The following is a 16,973-nucleotide window of genomic DNA, read 5'->3' as shown; positions in this document are numbered from 1 at the left end:
CTGCACCCTCCCTCCCTCTTCCCCTTTGCGCGTCTCGGTCCGCCCGCAGCAGTCTCCTTCCCCGGCGAGCTTTCACTTCAGAGATGGCTGCGAAAGTGTGCAGATCAGTCTTGCTGTTGTCCCGAAGTGGCGGAGCGGCGATCGGCAGTCTCCCAGCACTCGTCCCCCCTTCTCCGCGGCACCAGCAGCACATCAGACCGGTGAGTCCCAGGACGTGTCCGAGAGAGCGAGCGTTAGAAGGAGGGAGGGAGGGAAGGGAGGGAGTGGGTGAGAGGGACGCGGAGGAACTGGCTGCCCGGAGCGGGGCGCACGGTGACGGCCGGTTGGGCTTGCTACGGAAGTAAAAGCTAACTAGCCTCAAGGTTTCTCGCACAGCTCTCGTCTTGAGATTGCGAAAACGTTGGGACTCATTGTGAATCAGGAAATGCATCTCAATCCGATGTCGCTTGCGAGTTACTATATTTCCACGCAGAGTAGGACGTGGAGCTTTGACAAGGTGGCAATGCAGTTGTTAGAAGCGCCTGCTGATGAAGACCATCATCTGACGAAGCCCCGGCCGCACACTCCTAAACTAGACCTCGTTTCTCCTTTTATCTGGCATCATACACTTCAACTTTGTAGATTTCATTTGCTAGCGTGGAAGTGTTTGTGAACACGTGTCATTTCTTTACGCGTCTTGGAGAGTCTGCTATAAATGTTGAGCGTGTGTTAACGCCTACAGTATGTCTGATGTTCAGTGGGGCAACATCTTTCTTTCCTCTGTATGCTGTGAAACTGCAGCGTGTGAGTGGGATGAGAGTGTAGTTTTTTTGCTGCAGTACCATCAATGCTTGCACACATCTTAAAACGCCTCAGATGTACTCGTGTGCCTGGAATTGACGTAAACATAAACACAGACTTTAAACATGATACTTCACAGTAACATCTTGACATGGATGATGTCAGACGGCCTGCCTGGTGGCTTGCTCCGCTCCCTGCGGGTGTTTCCCCATTCATCTGGGAGATCCATGTGTTTTCCTGCAGGCGGCTGCAGATTTTTATTTAAGTTGTTGGGCAAGAATGCAGTTGTTGCTTATCTTGTTCCTACCTAATATGCTGAAGCTCCTCTTGAAGTTTTTACAACCGCAGTGACCCAATGAGAGAGCAGATGTGCCAACAAGGCTGAAGAATGAGGAAGCATGTGCAGAACTTACTCTCTTCTTCTGTTTGCCTTACATCTGTCTTTACATTTACAATCAGTGCTGATTCCTGCTTAATACTAAATCTGGAGAGTGGGACTTTGTCTTGTGAGTATTGTATACAGAGCTAGTTTGCCAATGTAATTAAGCAGAAAGTAGTACGCGCACTCTGGAGTACATTTGTGTGTTGATGAGCGCAACCTAGTGTGAGATGTCTGGAGCTTGGAGTCAGTTGGGTTACTGTTTACTCCATGCTCTTTGCCAGTGTTTTCATTTCATGTTTGTGTGTTTAACTCTTTGTCATATTTAATGAACAGCTAAAAGTGCATCAGCAACTGATTTGATTTTTTTGTTACTTAACAAGGCTCTAGACCGAGACCAATTTGGGTGCCCAGGCAACCACATTTGGCAATGAGGTTGCACCGGTGCAATCTGGTATTAATAAATTGCTATATTTCACCTTTGTACCAAATGTTTGCTGAACTGCATTTTTTAATGAACCGAGCCGAGTTTGTTATACTTTATATTTTTTCACAATATTTTATTTATTGTTCTACATTTTAATGTCGGTGTATCTGCAGTTCACTTGTAATTCATTTTGGCTGTCAATGCGAAGCACAAAATGGACCAAGCGATGACTTGTAACTCAAAAACCTCCTAAACTGGCACACCCGTACGCCAAGGTAGCAGCACTGTGTACAATTTACTGCTGGGCCTGACTGGAATCTGGGCATGCTTACTGCAAACAAACTGATTTTGATCGACACATTAAATATAGTTTGTGTTCTTACCCACTGTCGCACATTTCCTCATAGATGCAAAGCTTCTGGACCCTAGAGGCTCACGACTAGCGTCCACCAAATTACTATTGAGTCCGCTGTCATATGAAATGCATCTCCCCTAAAGTGTGTCTCAGTAGTTCAATCATTGTGGGTAAACCATCCACCCACAATCTGCTGATCCTCAAAATGGTTGCGGGCATGCTGGAACCCCATCTCAGCTGTCCTGAAAAGAGGTGTGACTGTATTTGTACGAGGATGGTTTCCCCGCCAGCACGGTGGTCAACTGGTTAGCACATCTGTCTCAGAGTGTAGAGCTGCACGGTTCGATTCCAGCTCTGGCCTCCCTGTGTGGAGTTTGCATGTTCTGCCAGTGCCTGTGTTGGTTTTATCCGGGTCCTTCGGCTTCCTCCCACATTCCAAGAACATGTATGGCAGGTTCATGGAACACTCTAAATTGTCCGTGAGTGTGAATTGTTGTTCATCTGTGTGCCTTGCGATTGGCAGGCAGCCAGTTCAGCGTGTACCCCGCCTACTGCCCGATGATAGCTGGGATAGACTCCAGCATGCCCGCGACCCTTATGAGGAGGATAAACGGATTAGAAAATGGATGGATGGATGGATTCTAAACCTATACTGAGTCAATGTACTGCACCTAAAATAGACTGATTAATGGTGAAGGTACAGATATATATTTATTGTTGGTTGCACATACAGATAGCTCATTTTCTGTTTTTGCTATCAACGCTGATGTGTTCATCATTAAAGCTCAGCAGCTTGTGGTTGGGGCCATCAGGTCAACCCCCTCCAGGCTTCTAATCCAATAAATGTAGGAGTAAACTCATTTATCCATGCTGCCTTCACTGACTTAGTGCTGAAGTTATCAAGATGAGTGTGATAAGAGAGTGGCTGTCATCTGGGAGAAGGTGCATCACTTAAATGACTGACAAAGCTGTCTTCAGAAGCTGTCGCTTTACTGTGATCTTGTTCTTGGTGGTCAGTGTGGCGTCGAAGGTATAATTTCATGTTTACATCAATGACTGAGTCCATTTATGAGTACCTTGTGTTTTTTTTAGATAAAACCTGGGCTGAGGTTGTGGGAGGCATGTTTGTATTTTCTTACGAAGAATCACATGGACTCCATTTGTTGTTGGATTTTTTTTTCTTTTGTCATTGTCATTACCCAGAGCAAATCCTACCTTATTAATTGTAAATTTCCCCAGTGTGGGACGAATAAAGGATGTCTTATCTTATCTTATAATTAGGTATCTTGGAAGATCAAAGATCGACTTTGTAGTTGTATCATCGGATTTGCGGCCGCATGTTCTGGACACTCGGGTGAAGAGAGGGGCGGAGCTGTCAACTGATCACCACCTGGTGGTGAGTAGGCTCCGATGGTGGGGGAAGATGCCGGTCCATCCTGGCAGACCCAAACGTATAGTGAGGGTTTGTTGGGAACGTCTGGCGGAATCCCCTGTCAGAAGGAGTTTCAACTCCCATCTCCGACAGAGCTTTTCCCCTGTTCCGGGGGAGGCGGGGGACATTGAGCCCGAGTGGACCATGTTCCGTGCCTCTATTGTTGAGGCGGCCAATCTGAGTTGTGGCCGTAAGGTGGTTGGTGCCTGTCGTGGCGGCAACCCCCGTACTCGCTGGTGGACACCAGCAGTAAAGGGATGCCGTCAAGCTGAAGAAGGAGTCCTATCGAGCCTTTATGGCCTGTCGGACCCCAGAGGCAGCTGACGGGTATCGACTGGCCAAGCAGACCGCGGCTTTGGTGGTCGCCGAGGCAAAAACCCGAGCGTGGGAAGAGTTCGGTGAGGCCATGGAAGCCGACTTCCGGACGGCTTTGAGGAAATTCTGGTCCACCATCCGATGTCTCAGGAGGGGGAAGCAGTGCACCACTAACACTGTGTACAGTGGGGATGGGGCGCTGCTGACTTCGACTCGGGACGCTGTGAGCAGAGTACTTCGAAGACCTCCTCAACTCCACCAACACGCCTTCCTTGGAGGAAGCAGAGCCTGGGGACTCTGAGGTGGGCTCTCCTATCTCTGTGGTTGAAGTCACCGATGTGGTTAAAAGGCTCCTCGGTGGCAAGGCCCCAGGGGTGGATGAGATCTGCCCGGAGTTCCTCAAGACTCTGGATGTTGTGGGGCTGTCCTGGTTGACATGCCTCTGCAACATCGCGTGGTCAACAGGGAGAGTGCCTCTGGATTGGCAGACCGGGGTGGTAGTCCCTCTTTTTAAAAAGGGGGACCGGAGGGTGTGTTCCAACTACAGAGGGATCACACTCCTCAGCCTCCCTGGTAAGGTCTATTCAGGAGTGCTGGAGAGGAGGGTCCGTCAGGAAGTCGAGCCTCAGATTGAGGAGGAGGAGCAGTGTGGTTTTCGTCCCGGCCGTGGAACAGTGGACCAGCTCTACACCCTTAGCACGGTCCTTGAGGGTATGTGGGAATTCGCCCAACCAGTCTACATGTGTTTTGTGGACTTGGAGAAGGCGTTTGACCGTGTCCCTCGGGGAGTTCTGTGGGGGGTGCTTCGTGGGTATGGGGTACCGAACCCCCTGATACGGGCTGTTCGGTCACTATACCACTGATGTCAGAGTTTGGTTCGCATTGCCGGCAGTAAGTCGGAATCGTTTCCAGTGGGGGGTAGGACTCCGCTAAGGCTGCCCTTTGTCGCCGATTCTGTTCATAACTTTTATGGACAGAATTTCTAGGCGCAGCCGAAGCGTTGAGGGGGTCCGTTTTGGGGGCCTCAGTATTGCATCCCTGCTTTTTGCGGATGATGTGGTGCTGTTGGCTCCTTCAAACGGGGCTCTCCAACTCTCACTGGAGCATTTCGCAGCCGAGTGTGAAGCGGTTGGGATGAAAATCAGCACCTCCAAATCTGAAACCATGGTCCTCAGTCGGAAAAGGGTGGAGTGCCCCCTCCGGGTCGGGGAGGAGATCTTGCCCCAAGTGGAGGAGTTCAAGTATCTTGGGGTCTTCGTCACGAGTGGGGTCAAGAGGGAGCGGGAGATCGACAGGCGGATCGGTGCAGCGTCTGCTGTGATGCGGACATTGTATCGGTCTGTCGTGGTGAAGAAGGAGCTGAGCCAAAGGGCGAAGCTCTCAATTTACCGGTCGATCTACATCCCAACCCTCATCTATGGTCACGAGCTATGGGTCGTGACCGAAAGAACGAGATCCCGGATACAAGCGGCCGAAATGAGTTTTCTCCGCAGGGTGTCCGGGCTCTCCCTTAGAGATAAGGTGAGAAGCTCGGTCATCCGGGAGGGGCTCAGAGTCGAGCCGCTTCTCCTCCACATCGAGAGGAGCCGGATGAGGTGGCTTGGGCATCTGATTCGGATGCCTCCTGAGCGCCTCCCTGGTGAGGTGTTCCGGGCATGTCCCACCGGGAGGAGACCCAGAGGAAGACCCAGGACACGCTGGAGAGACTATGTCACCCAGCTGGCCTGGGAACGTCTCGGGATCCCCCGGGGAGAGCTGGAAGAAGTAGCTAGGGAGAGGGAAGTCTGGGCTTCCCTGCTAAAGCTGTTGCCCCCGCGACCTGGCATACGGATAAGCGGTAGATGATGGATGGATGGATGGAAGATCAAAGAGCTAGTTATCTATTGTCATATGCATAGAATAAATTTTAACTTATCATGAAATTCCAAAGCCCTAAAAATCATACAATTTGAAAACCAAACATAATTTCCAAGAAAAACATATGCCCAAATTGGGTGGTTGAATGGTGCAAATGTCACAGCTCAGTGATCCACTAAAGGAGTAACTCCACAATTTAATTGTCTTATTTTGTTTACATTTTTGATTTTGGTCATGTCAACACACCACAGAAGGGCTTGTGATAAGGGGTAGCCATGATTTGCCCAACAAGAAATGTGGGATGATGAGCACAGGATCAAGAAATAGAATCACAACAATCACAAATAGACTCATGCTCACTACGCTCAATATTATATGGCTAATTTGCTTGGCTAATGTTAGAACAATACCTGATTCTGCAGGCTATTGCTTTGCATATACGGTATGTCATGACCCATTGCAATATGGGATTTATTTTGAACAATGATGGTGATGGTGAAAATAAATTAGTATGTATGTATGCTGTTTACAATTCATGATGTTTTGACAGTCCCAGTGATTATTTACCTTTGTTAATCTCAATTTCCATCTCCATTTTTTAATTTGATGTAGAATCATTATCACTTAATGTGAAGTTAAAAGGGCATGAAGAGAGTGAGGGTTCCTTCCGATGATACAGGATTGATCTGAGTCTTCATGGAGAGTTTCATGTATTCACTAGAGGGTCATGAGTAATGTGATGATGTTAGCGATATGGCTGACTGTATACCGTATCCATATTTCCATCTTCTCGCTGACAGGTTTTCTACATTTCCATACAACCTGGTGCTGTTGGCACAACTGCAGAATCTTGAGCAAGTTTGGAAAAGAGGAAGGCAAAAGAATATCACACGTATCCCCATTGCTGTTTCAAACAAGGTTTTGGGAAAACGAGGACTATCTGATATCTTCAGGTTTATGGAAATGATGGTGATTAATGATGGCCTTTGGAGAGAAGTTTTCACAGTGGGCTGCTATAAGTCAGAAGCAGGAAGTAGAGAGGAGACAGCTATTGTGTCCCCAGCCAGCCATGTCAGTTCACTCTACAGCTGTTAGCCTTGTTTCTCAGCACAAAAGCAGTTAATTTTAATTGACAGATTTCTTGAGGATACTGTAGAGTGATAAAATGTTACGTTTGTCAAGTGCAATGAGCCCTGAGTGTTTGTCTTGTGCATCATGGGATCAGCCTCCCATAAAGAAGGCATTGTTGCAGCAACTTTGTATGCTTCATTTTAGCAAGAGCACATATACCGTTAAGGGCTAATGTTTACACCTAAGTACTTGTCAAATTGTGGGCGGTGCCAATGTAATCTTAAGGTGAGTCACGTGTGAAACCCAGAGAACGAACTTTTATCATTTTTTTGGGAGGGTTTTTGTTTGTTTTTTGTTTTTTTGCTCTACTACATCTGTAAATGTAATTGCACTACTACTACACAGTAGATGGAAGTGGTACCCAAATTGTTAGCATGTGTGCAGGGAAGTAGAGCTACACATGTGCACAACCTGACTGATTGACTGTACATTTGTTTACGCAGCCATAGCGGTGGCAGCAGGTGAAGGATTTACAGTGGAGAGCAGTAATAAAATTAGCGTTTATCAGTCAACATTCCATCCATTTGAATTCACATGTCTTTTTGGCAAAAAAAGACAATGAGAAACAAGTGCATTTTGAACAGGTTTGATATAACGGCTCCCTATCAAGCACCAGGAGAGGTTTTTACAACTACTGTATCGCAAAGGCAGGTTGGGAGAACTACAACGGTGAGTCCTTGTGATCATGTAAAGGCGTGTTGTAAAGTTATTAATTGTTTTATTTGTTTCTGTGTTCCAGTGTGCTCCATACATCCAATATGTTGCAAATGTACCTTTTGTCACGCTAAGCAGCTGTCTTCCTGTTGTCCAGTAGTCCTGACCTGGATGTGTTCATTGATAGGCACTTAAAGAAATGAAGAAAGTGCTTTCGCTCCTTCTGCTGCCTCATCGGTATGCACAGTGCAATATTATTCATTCTCCAACTCCTTTTCAGGCAGATCCTGCAATGACTGCATGGCCTCCTGCCACTAAAAACTACTCTTCATAGTGCAAAGGCTGGAGCGGTAATGGATGAGACTATTGTGACTGGTCGGGTCCTCGTTAACATACCGGAAGGCATTACACCCATGAGGTGGTAAATGACTGGTGAACCTCAGCTCTTGGCATAGACTAATTAGCTGACCCATGTTTCTGGGTGGCCCAGCGGTGCCCTAATCAAGTCTGCAAAGGACATTAAATTAGGCCAGTGTGTGTAATGTGGTGATGGATGGAAGCCCCGCTTGGTTACCCCGCATCTCGAGGAGAGCGGGGCTGGTGCTGTGTCAGCTGCCAGCAAGAAAGGTGAGGGTTTTTGTTTGGAAATGAAGGTCATCACCTTCACTCACCCTCAAGTTGTCGCAAATGTCGACGCTCATTCCTGTGACAGCAGTCCACATTTCCAGAATAAGATGCTCTGCTGTCAGTTTTTATGTTTATATCCTTGAAATTGCAGCATAGCTAAAATCACTTGTGATCAAAATCATTTTTCCTTGTTAGTGGTTTTGGGAAAACCTTTGCTGTTTCCACTTTACTCTGTGTGATGTTTCCACCCCCTAGTAAGTGCAAGTGGAAGACACAGCAAACAAACAAATGTAATTTATTCTCAATGGTGGCTGTTCAAGCACAGCATTTGTGCATTCTTGTTGCCAGATTCCTCCACCTTGTTTGCTTCCCACATGTGTCATATTGACAGAGCTATGCCCCCCAAAAACATGAAGATTTGTCTAATTTATGCAGCTAATTATGGATAGAGAGGGTAGGCTTGACCTCTCCTTCATAGAGTATTGATTGTTGGTACCCTTGTTCATGCAAGTTCACCGCCACAAATTAATGCAGGCTAATGGCATAGAAGTAAAAACACCAACACTGGAAACTAGGAGATCCTAAATAGTTGATCTTGGTCTTGTATGAGTAAAACAATCAGTATCTGCTTTTGGCAATAAAACTGTGAGTATAGTCACATTAATCTAGCAGTTAAACGTGGCCTAACTGTTTTTACTTCCCTCTTCCCTTTTGTTGCGGTGTCATCAACCACATCCACCATTATTGTCGGATTTATTTGAACATATGATCAGGTGTGTCCTCCAATGTGCATGAGACAGATCAGCATACAGACTTTCACTGCTGGGTGAAGCCCAGTGGTGTTCTCTTGGCATGTAAATGAGAACTTTGCTGGTCTGAGTTAAACTGGATGAATGTGACACCACTCTTGTGTTGATGGCGTCACGGTTAATGGGAGTGCATGTTTGTTTCCACTTGAGTAGATTCTTTCTCCACAGTGGCTTTGAACTGTACGTTGCGAAGCAGGCTGCCATTTGTTGGTTGGTTGTTTCCTTTCAGCCTGGCCCCCTATTCACTCTGGGTAGTTGGCACCATGTTTGGTCTAGCCATCACTTAGGAGCTTTATTGCTACTTTCTACTTGTGCCTGGAGCGATTAAATAAGGGTGACGATTAAACGTGTCCATTGAAATCGAATTTAAGCAGACGAATAGTCGTCATCAATCTCTGATCAATGCAAATTAAGCAGCTCAAGACATAAAATCAAGATAGAACAACATGACAATGCTTTATAGTGTTTCCCTACTAACTTTTAGAAATGTGATGCAAAGGTACTTTTTGGCCATTCTATCTATGGTTGAAAAAGATTCTTGAGTGTCAACTTTGAACAATGACTGTTTTGGATGAGGGCACCACAATGAGGTTATAATCTCACTTTAGTCCCTCCTGTGTACGTTTACATGTTCTCCCCATTTTGCCACACCTCACAGCGCAAGGTGCAGGAATTAAATATGAGGAGTTTCAGACCAACCTGCCTGTCTGTCTTCCAGGTCCGGGGAAAAATGATGTGATCAGATGTTCACCAAGTGAAATGAAAAGCATGTTTCTTCTCATTTGGGTGTTGAACAACATGACCCTTAAGTCATAGTAATCAGTAAATTTGGAAACTATCTGTTGTGGAGTTTGGCTTTCATAACTAAAATGAAAATAAATTCTAAATGACTCACATCGCCGAACTTTGGCATAAAATGTCGTATCCTCTTTGGAATAAAATGTTCTCCCTTGAGTCATATGAAAGTTAGGTGGGTCTAACAGGATGATTTGATGAATACAATCCTGTCTCTTACTCAAATGCCCCTCTCGGAGGCTGACCGAAAACAGGATTGCTTATGTAATTAGCTCCACAATTGTAATCCGTTGTTGATAAGACATCGAACCTGACACTAAAATTCTACAGATTTAGGTATTCCTTTGCTCTTTGATTTCTTGGCAATTGTACGTACGAACAAGCAGCAGAGACTACTTGAGTGTGAGACTACAAGCGCAATATTTTGAACTTGCAGCCCGGACAAGGACGAGATAATGTTCTTGTGATAAACGTTTCCAGTGCCTTCCTGGGAATGAGGATCACAGAACAAAATAGCCTGTCTATCTATCTAGCTATCTAGCTATCTAGCTATCTATCTAGGATGTCAAATCCTGCACACTTGAAATGTTTTTTTAAAATCAAATGTACATCACATCACTTCTAAAATTGCAAGATTTCAAATATCAACTCACTTCACTCCAAAGTCATAGATGCTGAAAAAAAACCGCGCTTCATTTTGGATCCTGTGGACTCTAGTAAAACAAACATGCGCACAACATCCAGCCAACCCGGGCGACCATCTAATGTGATTAGATGTGCGCACAAATCTAATCACATTTATTTTCTTACTTTTTTTTCTGAACTTGGAACGCTGCACAAATCTAATCACATTAGTTTTTTAATTTTTTGACATTGATATTATATTGGAATGCAATTTCTACTGGTATTGATTGATATATTCTTCGGCATTAAAAATTCCACTGTATAGGCATATCCTGCATGTCTTCTCCCACTACCAGGCATGCAGGCCTGTCACGCTTCAGACATATTGAACCTGCTCTTTGTACTAAATCTAGTTGACTCTTTTGCTGGTTCAAAGTCTTTTGTTAGAAGGCCAAGATACGAATACAAAGACAAAAGGCACGCAGGGTTGCAGACATGTTTCCTTGTCTCACGACAGTGTTACTCATCCTCTGCCAGATAACCAGTCATCCACTCGTCTATAAATAGGAGAGTAGAGATGTTGGAGGACATTTTCGCTACAGAATTACCATGGAGACAGTGTTTAGTGTTGGATTTAATACTTAATTTAGGGCAGGATTTTGTGTTACTTTTCGTTTAAAAAATAAAATACAAATAAATTGCAGAGGTCTGAGTCACCCTAGTTCTTGGAGTCTAGAATAAATACCACTGTGATTTTGGGAAATTGCTAAAAATACACCAATAAAACCCTGAAGGTCATGTGTTTAACTTGATATCACTTACAATAAAATTAATTTGAGCCTGATTCATCCCTTTGGCTATTCAGCACATCTCAGATTCTTTTCAAGGGTTGCTTAGTTAGCACTGTACTGTGTTCGAATTCATGTATGTTGTGTTGACAGGTGTGGGGGGGGGGGGGGGGGGGTCGGTAACCTACATTTCTGTGTCCTCCTTGCTTGCTCTTTATTATTAATTTTTTTAATTATTATTTTTTTTGTTTTCCTGTACCCACTACTGCTTCTGGACTATGCAGATGTCCTCACTGTGGGATTAATAAAACATGTTTAATGTAACCTAACCATCATACAATATATATTTATTCTATTCCACTCTTTGGTCCTTACTGGGGTAAGGTGATAAGAGACTTAACACAATTAGTCTGTCTGTAATCATCAGTTACCCGAAAGTTTTTTTTTTCTTTTTTCCTGGACACATGCCGTAAGAATTTAAAATAGCGTAGTGTTCCATTGGTGGAGTGGGGACTATTTATGGATATGGAAAAAACTCTGCTGATGTTATTTGTGGATTATGTGGGCCAATCCTACGTTAATAGAGAATTCAACCCCTCTTCATATTTATGAAATCTTTCAGTTTTCTCCATGAATGAAGATTCAATGTTGGTCATTTAGTGACAACAGTTGTTTTACTAAATAAAAAGCAGTTGGTGAGCAGAATGTGCTTTATGTTGGAAAAAAAAATCAGTGAAGTGTAGTGAAGCTGCAGTTTCAACTTGCACTGCTTGAGCCCTTACCAGCTTTGGTTGTTAAGGGAGTAACCCCGGGATAACCCAACCTGCTAGTGAACTTGATGAACAAGGCGGGAGGCAATGGGAGGATTAAATAGAACGGCATGGACTTTTTATGGGATAATTCCAACACGGTTTCGTTGCTTTTGCTTTGTCAGCCTGAGGCCATATTTGTAATGTAGCATGCCAAGATTTTCATGAATGGCTCTACTACTGCGCCTTTTTCCTTGACAAAGAAAAAAGATTTGATTGTGTTGTAAGCTTTTCAATTTGCTGTGCTGCTGTTGCCACGGTAACTATCACATCTATAGCTATGTGGAGGTTATCCAAGTCATTATCTTCTTTCTAAACATTTTCTTCATACACATTTTTCAATATCCGCCATAGACATGCCAATACGAAGTGATTATGGCCACTGCAATGTACGTCTTTTCCCTTCAACCACTGAGATCTAGGTCGTAATTGTTGGACCATTTTCTACGATCTAAATTTAAAAAGTGTATGCAAATCTGGCCAACGTTTTGTAATGCGGTGTGGTAGACTGGTTGACTGCCACCATACGGTGGTTGTGATTGTACGTTCAGTGAATGTGAGCGTTCGTACATATGTCTTCTAAATTGAATCTTGTCCTGAGGCGTGCCATCCAACATAATATGTCAGCTCAGCAGAGAAAAAGCCATAAAAATTAGATTGATGTGGTGGACTTCACTTTGAACGCAGACTCATTGTGTCATACTTACGGCTACTCCACAAATCCCGAGAGCAGATGGCTAACACATATAATGATGTAACTAACGGTTAATTTATATTTTGAGTAGGGGACAACTGTTGCACAATTAATAACCTTAAAAAAAACACTATTTGCAACAAGCGGCCTGTTGGCTGCCTGGTTAGCAAATCCGTCTCATAGTTTGTGTGCAGACCCTTGTCTTTCTGTGCGGTTCAACTCCTGTTCTAGCTTGAAAAACATGCATGTAACGTGAATTAGGGCTGCAAAATCACAATTCTTTAAATAATAAACAAATCTTGATTATTTTGTCAATTTATCAATAAATTGGATGATTTACAAAAAAACGTCTAAATATCCTTCCCTTTATTCAATAACAGGACTTTTTTTTCAAGCTGACAGTGCACAAACAAATTATGATTAAGTCACTGGATTGTTTCATAAGTCAGAAAATGGGTAACAATGTTGATAGTTGATTTTCCAAAGTTTTATTTTCAACACAAAGACAATCACTCTGCTTTCATGGAGGACTACAGAAATCGCATTATATGAACTGTTGAGAACCTACCATTTTGAATATGTAGACATTTTACAGTAAAAAGGGTATCTAAATGATTAAATCAATTATTTAAAAAAAAAGAATGATCAATTAAATAGCCATTCGACTACTTGTGGATGAATTGTGGCATCTCTAATCTAAATTGCCCTTTGTAAATCTGAATGGTTGTTTGTCTGTATGTGCCTTGCGTTTGGCTGATGACCAGTCCAAGGTGTACCCCGGTAGTCGCCCGAAGGCAGCTAGGATACGCTTGAGCATGCCTGCCTCCTTTGTGAGGATGATCGGTTTAGAAAATGGATTGATGGATGGATTACTTCTTTAAACAGGCTGGGAAAATTAATCAACAGCTTCTCTGTTGGTCTTATTATAAGGAACTAGTGCAGTGTAGTTTGAGGACAACTGATGTAAGTATTGAGATATAAATCGATGGATATAGGTATGATTTTGATTTCATGTACACAGACCTCCTTCAAGGCTTGCTTACATGTTTGTCACCAGCTAAGTCAACGAGTGAAGGTCTATTTGGATCTATAAAATTAGACCCATTTAGATTGAGGGAGTGTTGAATGCTGATTTTATCCACTGTCCTTTTGGTGTATAAACGACCTTGGCGATAAACCCTGGCGGTTAGTGGGTAATTGATGTTGAGGATGAGTGGTTTGTAAAAACACTCACACCAAACATGTATTAAACCAGAATTTTCTCATTTACAGCCCTTCTTCATCTCTGTGATGTTTCTCGCCCCCCCCCCCCCTCGTTTTTCCTCTGTTGTTTGCCTCGCCCTCAAAGCCACACTCCCGTTCTCTTTGCTGCCGATCGGCATCTTTAACAGAGTGGCCAGAGGGGTATGTTTGTCCTTTCTGTGTGAAATTAAACAAACTGCATATTCCATGCAATGTTTTGAGATGTCCCCAGGTCTTTTTTAAATGGTTGCTGTCCTTCCCTTCTTCTTGATGTTGTGTTGATCTTACTAGCCCTTTGGAGCCACATTTAAAAATCAACATGGAGCATCAAGAATTCAATTGTGTAATAATAAAAAAAAAAACACACACACACATGGGATAATGTGTTCTGCCATTTTGGGGTTATAGGACCATGCCAACTGTATGATTTTATTCGGTTTATTCTGATTATAGCTAATTATAAAATGATTTAATGGCACAAGGGCTGTTATCGTCTGCTTGTTTCTGTGACATGTTCCTTTTGTTCTCCACTCACCTGGGGATAAAGCCTCTTAAATAGCTGTTTTCCATTATGAATGAAAGCTCTTTGGAGCCTGCCCATTCATCAGCACCGAGTGATGCTAAGCCAACAGCCTCCTCCGTGTACACTCGCCTCCATGACCCTGACTCTTGTATGTGTGTATGCATGAAAGATGTAATTACATCACACGTGCGTGGGTGAGTGTTTGCATGTTTTTTCGGGAATAACTCGTGAAGTCAGATTCTCATGATGCACCCATTTCCCCTTCTGTGCGGTCTATGTTTTGTTCTCACAGCTTTGTGGTTTTTAAGATTAAGAAAACCTTTATTAGTCTCGCAATGGAGAAATTCCAGATTCACAGCAGCAAAGTTATGAAAGGAAGAAGTAGAACAAAAAAAAAAATAGGAGCTGCTGGAAAGGCAGCCACTCTCGCGGCGCCATTTTGAAGTCAAAATAACACAAGACAACACATAGGACAGAGACAGTCGTGCAATCTTCACCACTTTTCTGCATACACTTTGTTGTCTGAAGCAGTTATAGATGAAAGAGGAGAGGATCAAAGTGTCCTTTCACCAGTGGATCAGAGACATCATGCCGAAAAATGTGCACACGTCTGCTACAAGCAAAGTTTTGAAAGCAAACACGAAGCTGTAGCGTCCATTGACGAAAAGAGATTAGTTCACTTCTCCTGTCCCACATAATCCGCTTCAAACTCCAAGCCGCGACTCCCAGCTCCAAATCCGCATCGGCACTCCGCGCCAACGCTCCTTTCTTCTCATCGTCGGCTCCTCAAGACCTCCATCCATCCAGCCGCAGACCGTTCAACAGCACCGATCTCTCCGCTGAACAAAGCGGGGCTGTGAAAAATGCTGCCCATTACAGGCGCAAGACACAAGCGCCCCGGGACTGTCCAGCAACGACAGTCAAATGGCGCCGACATTCCTCCAGTCAAAAACAGTGCTGGTATACCCATGCTGCCGAGAAGGCGCAACCACCAAGCACAGAGTCTCCTCCTTGATGAATGTCGTGGCCAAAAAATGCTGAAAAAGGTCCACATCAAGTCCACACGACGTAACAACAAACACAAAGCAACAAAAGAAACACAAGAACAACAAAAAAAAGCAAGGCTCATGAGAGCACTTGCTGATGGCTGCCTACTCGGGCGCCATCTTGACTTCAAAGCCCTTTTAATAATAATAATAATAATAATACATCACATTTGTAAGCGCCTTTCCCTTTTCCAACTTTCCTAGCATTGTGTGGTTTGTACATCACCCATAAATATAAGATTTTGCTGTACATTGGAAATAGTAGCCATTGTTGTACATCAGACAGTATCCTGCCAATCTCTCAAAGAGACAGTTACTTTTTTTCTGTAAGGAAAAAAAACCCAGTCAAACCACTTGGTATTTGTAACGTTTCACATTCGCTCTCTCGACTATAATACTCAGCAGAGAAGATGTTTCACCTGTAAACTGTCTTTTATGGAGAGTTTTATGGTTTGCAGGATGTACCAGAGGGAAAAAGCTGATAAATATTTCAACAAGAATCCCATAACAATTCCGATTGGAAAAAAAAGCAAAACAAAAGAACAATTCAAGGGCCTATTGACTCAAAGGTCTAGGTGTGCAAACTTGATTTGTGCAGTCATACCGATGTGTAAGCTAATCTATTTCCTAGCGCAACCAAAATTCCACCTGCAAATTGCTGAACAGTTCTTTTTGCAGTGTGGGAGTACAGTATGTGCCAATATAGCACGCGTGGTAAAGTATCTATATAGCGGGTCTGAAAGGTGTATATGACCCAAAATGAGAGGTAGCGGGGAGAACTTTTTTGATTGTGTCACAGTGTGACAGCCTAATGAGCGATACAATTTTGGCCATTCTTAATTAATGATCTCAAGCAGAGCTGTGAAACTCATTTTTTGGAGTTACGTCTTCCCTCGAAGGGCCGTTATGGCAGTGAAATGAAATTCATGTTTAATCGTCTCATCGTATTGTTGTACACAGCAAATTGATGGCTTACTAGTTTTGAAGTCAGCCACGTCAACTGTCATTTTTAATGTAATTGTTCAAGTCAGTGTTAACGGTAAAAACTTATTGCAAAATCTCAAGATTATTTATTCCACCTGACAAACTCAAGGATCTTGGAAGTTGGCACACATAATTTGCTTTCGCAGGCCACATCAAATCATGTGTCGGGGTGGATCCAGAGTTGATCACAAGAAGGAATCATGCCCCCCGCCCCGACCTCGCCTCATTTCTATGTGGGCCCGCTCCACCTTTTGAGATGGACTCTTCTAATACATGCCTAACCCTAATCAATGCCTGGTACTCATTGTATTTGAGCAAAGAAACAGTCCAGAAGACTAATGAAGGAAGTAGGGTACATTGTGTTTGCTGAGAGAGTGAAGAATTACATTACAAAGGCTTCCTGTCTCATTTAAAGTTAATGCACTTAATTAGAGGGCCAACGTGACTGATCAGCTGTTTTTCTTCCCAAAGAGCGAGGGGCCTTTTTGCTGTCGCGGCTGTAAAAACTTAGAGCGGGAGAAAATAGAGTAGCCAACGATGCTCAAGAAGGGAAAGTTTTACCAGCTCTCCACAAGGGGCTCTGCAAATGTAAATGTGATTAAACTGCTTGCTTTTCTGAAAAGTTGTTTCATTACTTTTCATTTGAATGGAAATTCGACTTGTCATGAACGGGTTGAGTCCTTCAAAGCCCTTTGGCTTTCT

General features: G+C 43.7%; 1 protein-coding gene across 5 annotated transcripts in view; it reads left to right on the top strand.

Moving 5' to 3' along the window:
• The window catches only part of mcu (mitochondrial calcium uniporter), a 48,049-nt gene continuing 31,076 nt past the window's right edge, over positions 1 to 16,973 (top strand). For 2 of the 5 annotated variants that reach the window (XM_052079646.1, XM_052079645.1), the window contains exon 1: positions 1 to 200. In XM_052079646.1, the coding sequence (XP_051935606.1) occupies positions 84 to 200 (117 nt within the window). In that variant the 5' untranslated portion in view covers positions 1 to 83. The remainder of the gene's footprint in view (positions 201 to 16,973) is intronic. The other 3 variants (XM_052079649.1, XM_052079647.1, XM_052079644.1) reach the window with 2 other exon arrangements.

Source organism: Hippocampus zosterae, chromosome 11 (genome assembly GCF_025434085.1).
Source record: "Hippocampus zosterae strain Florida chromosome 11, ASM2543408v3, whole genome shotgun sequence".
NCBI lineage: Eukaryota > Metazoa > Chordata > Actinopteri > Syngnathiformes > Syngnathidae > Hippocampus > Hippocampus zosterae.
The sequence above is the reverse complement of the archived record's forward strand: the minus strand, read 5'-3'. Positions and strand labels throughout refer to the sequence as shown.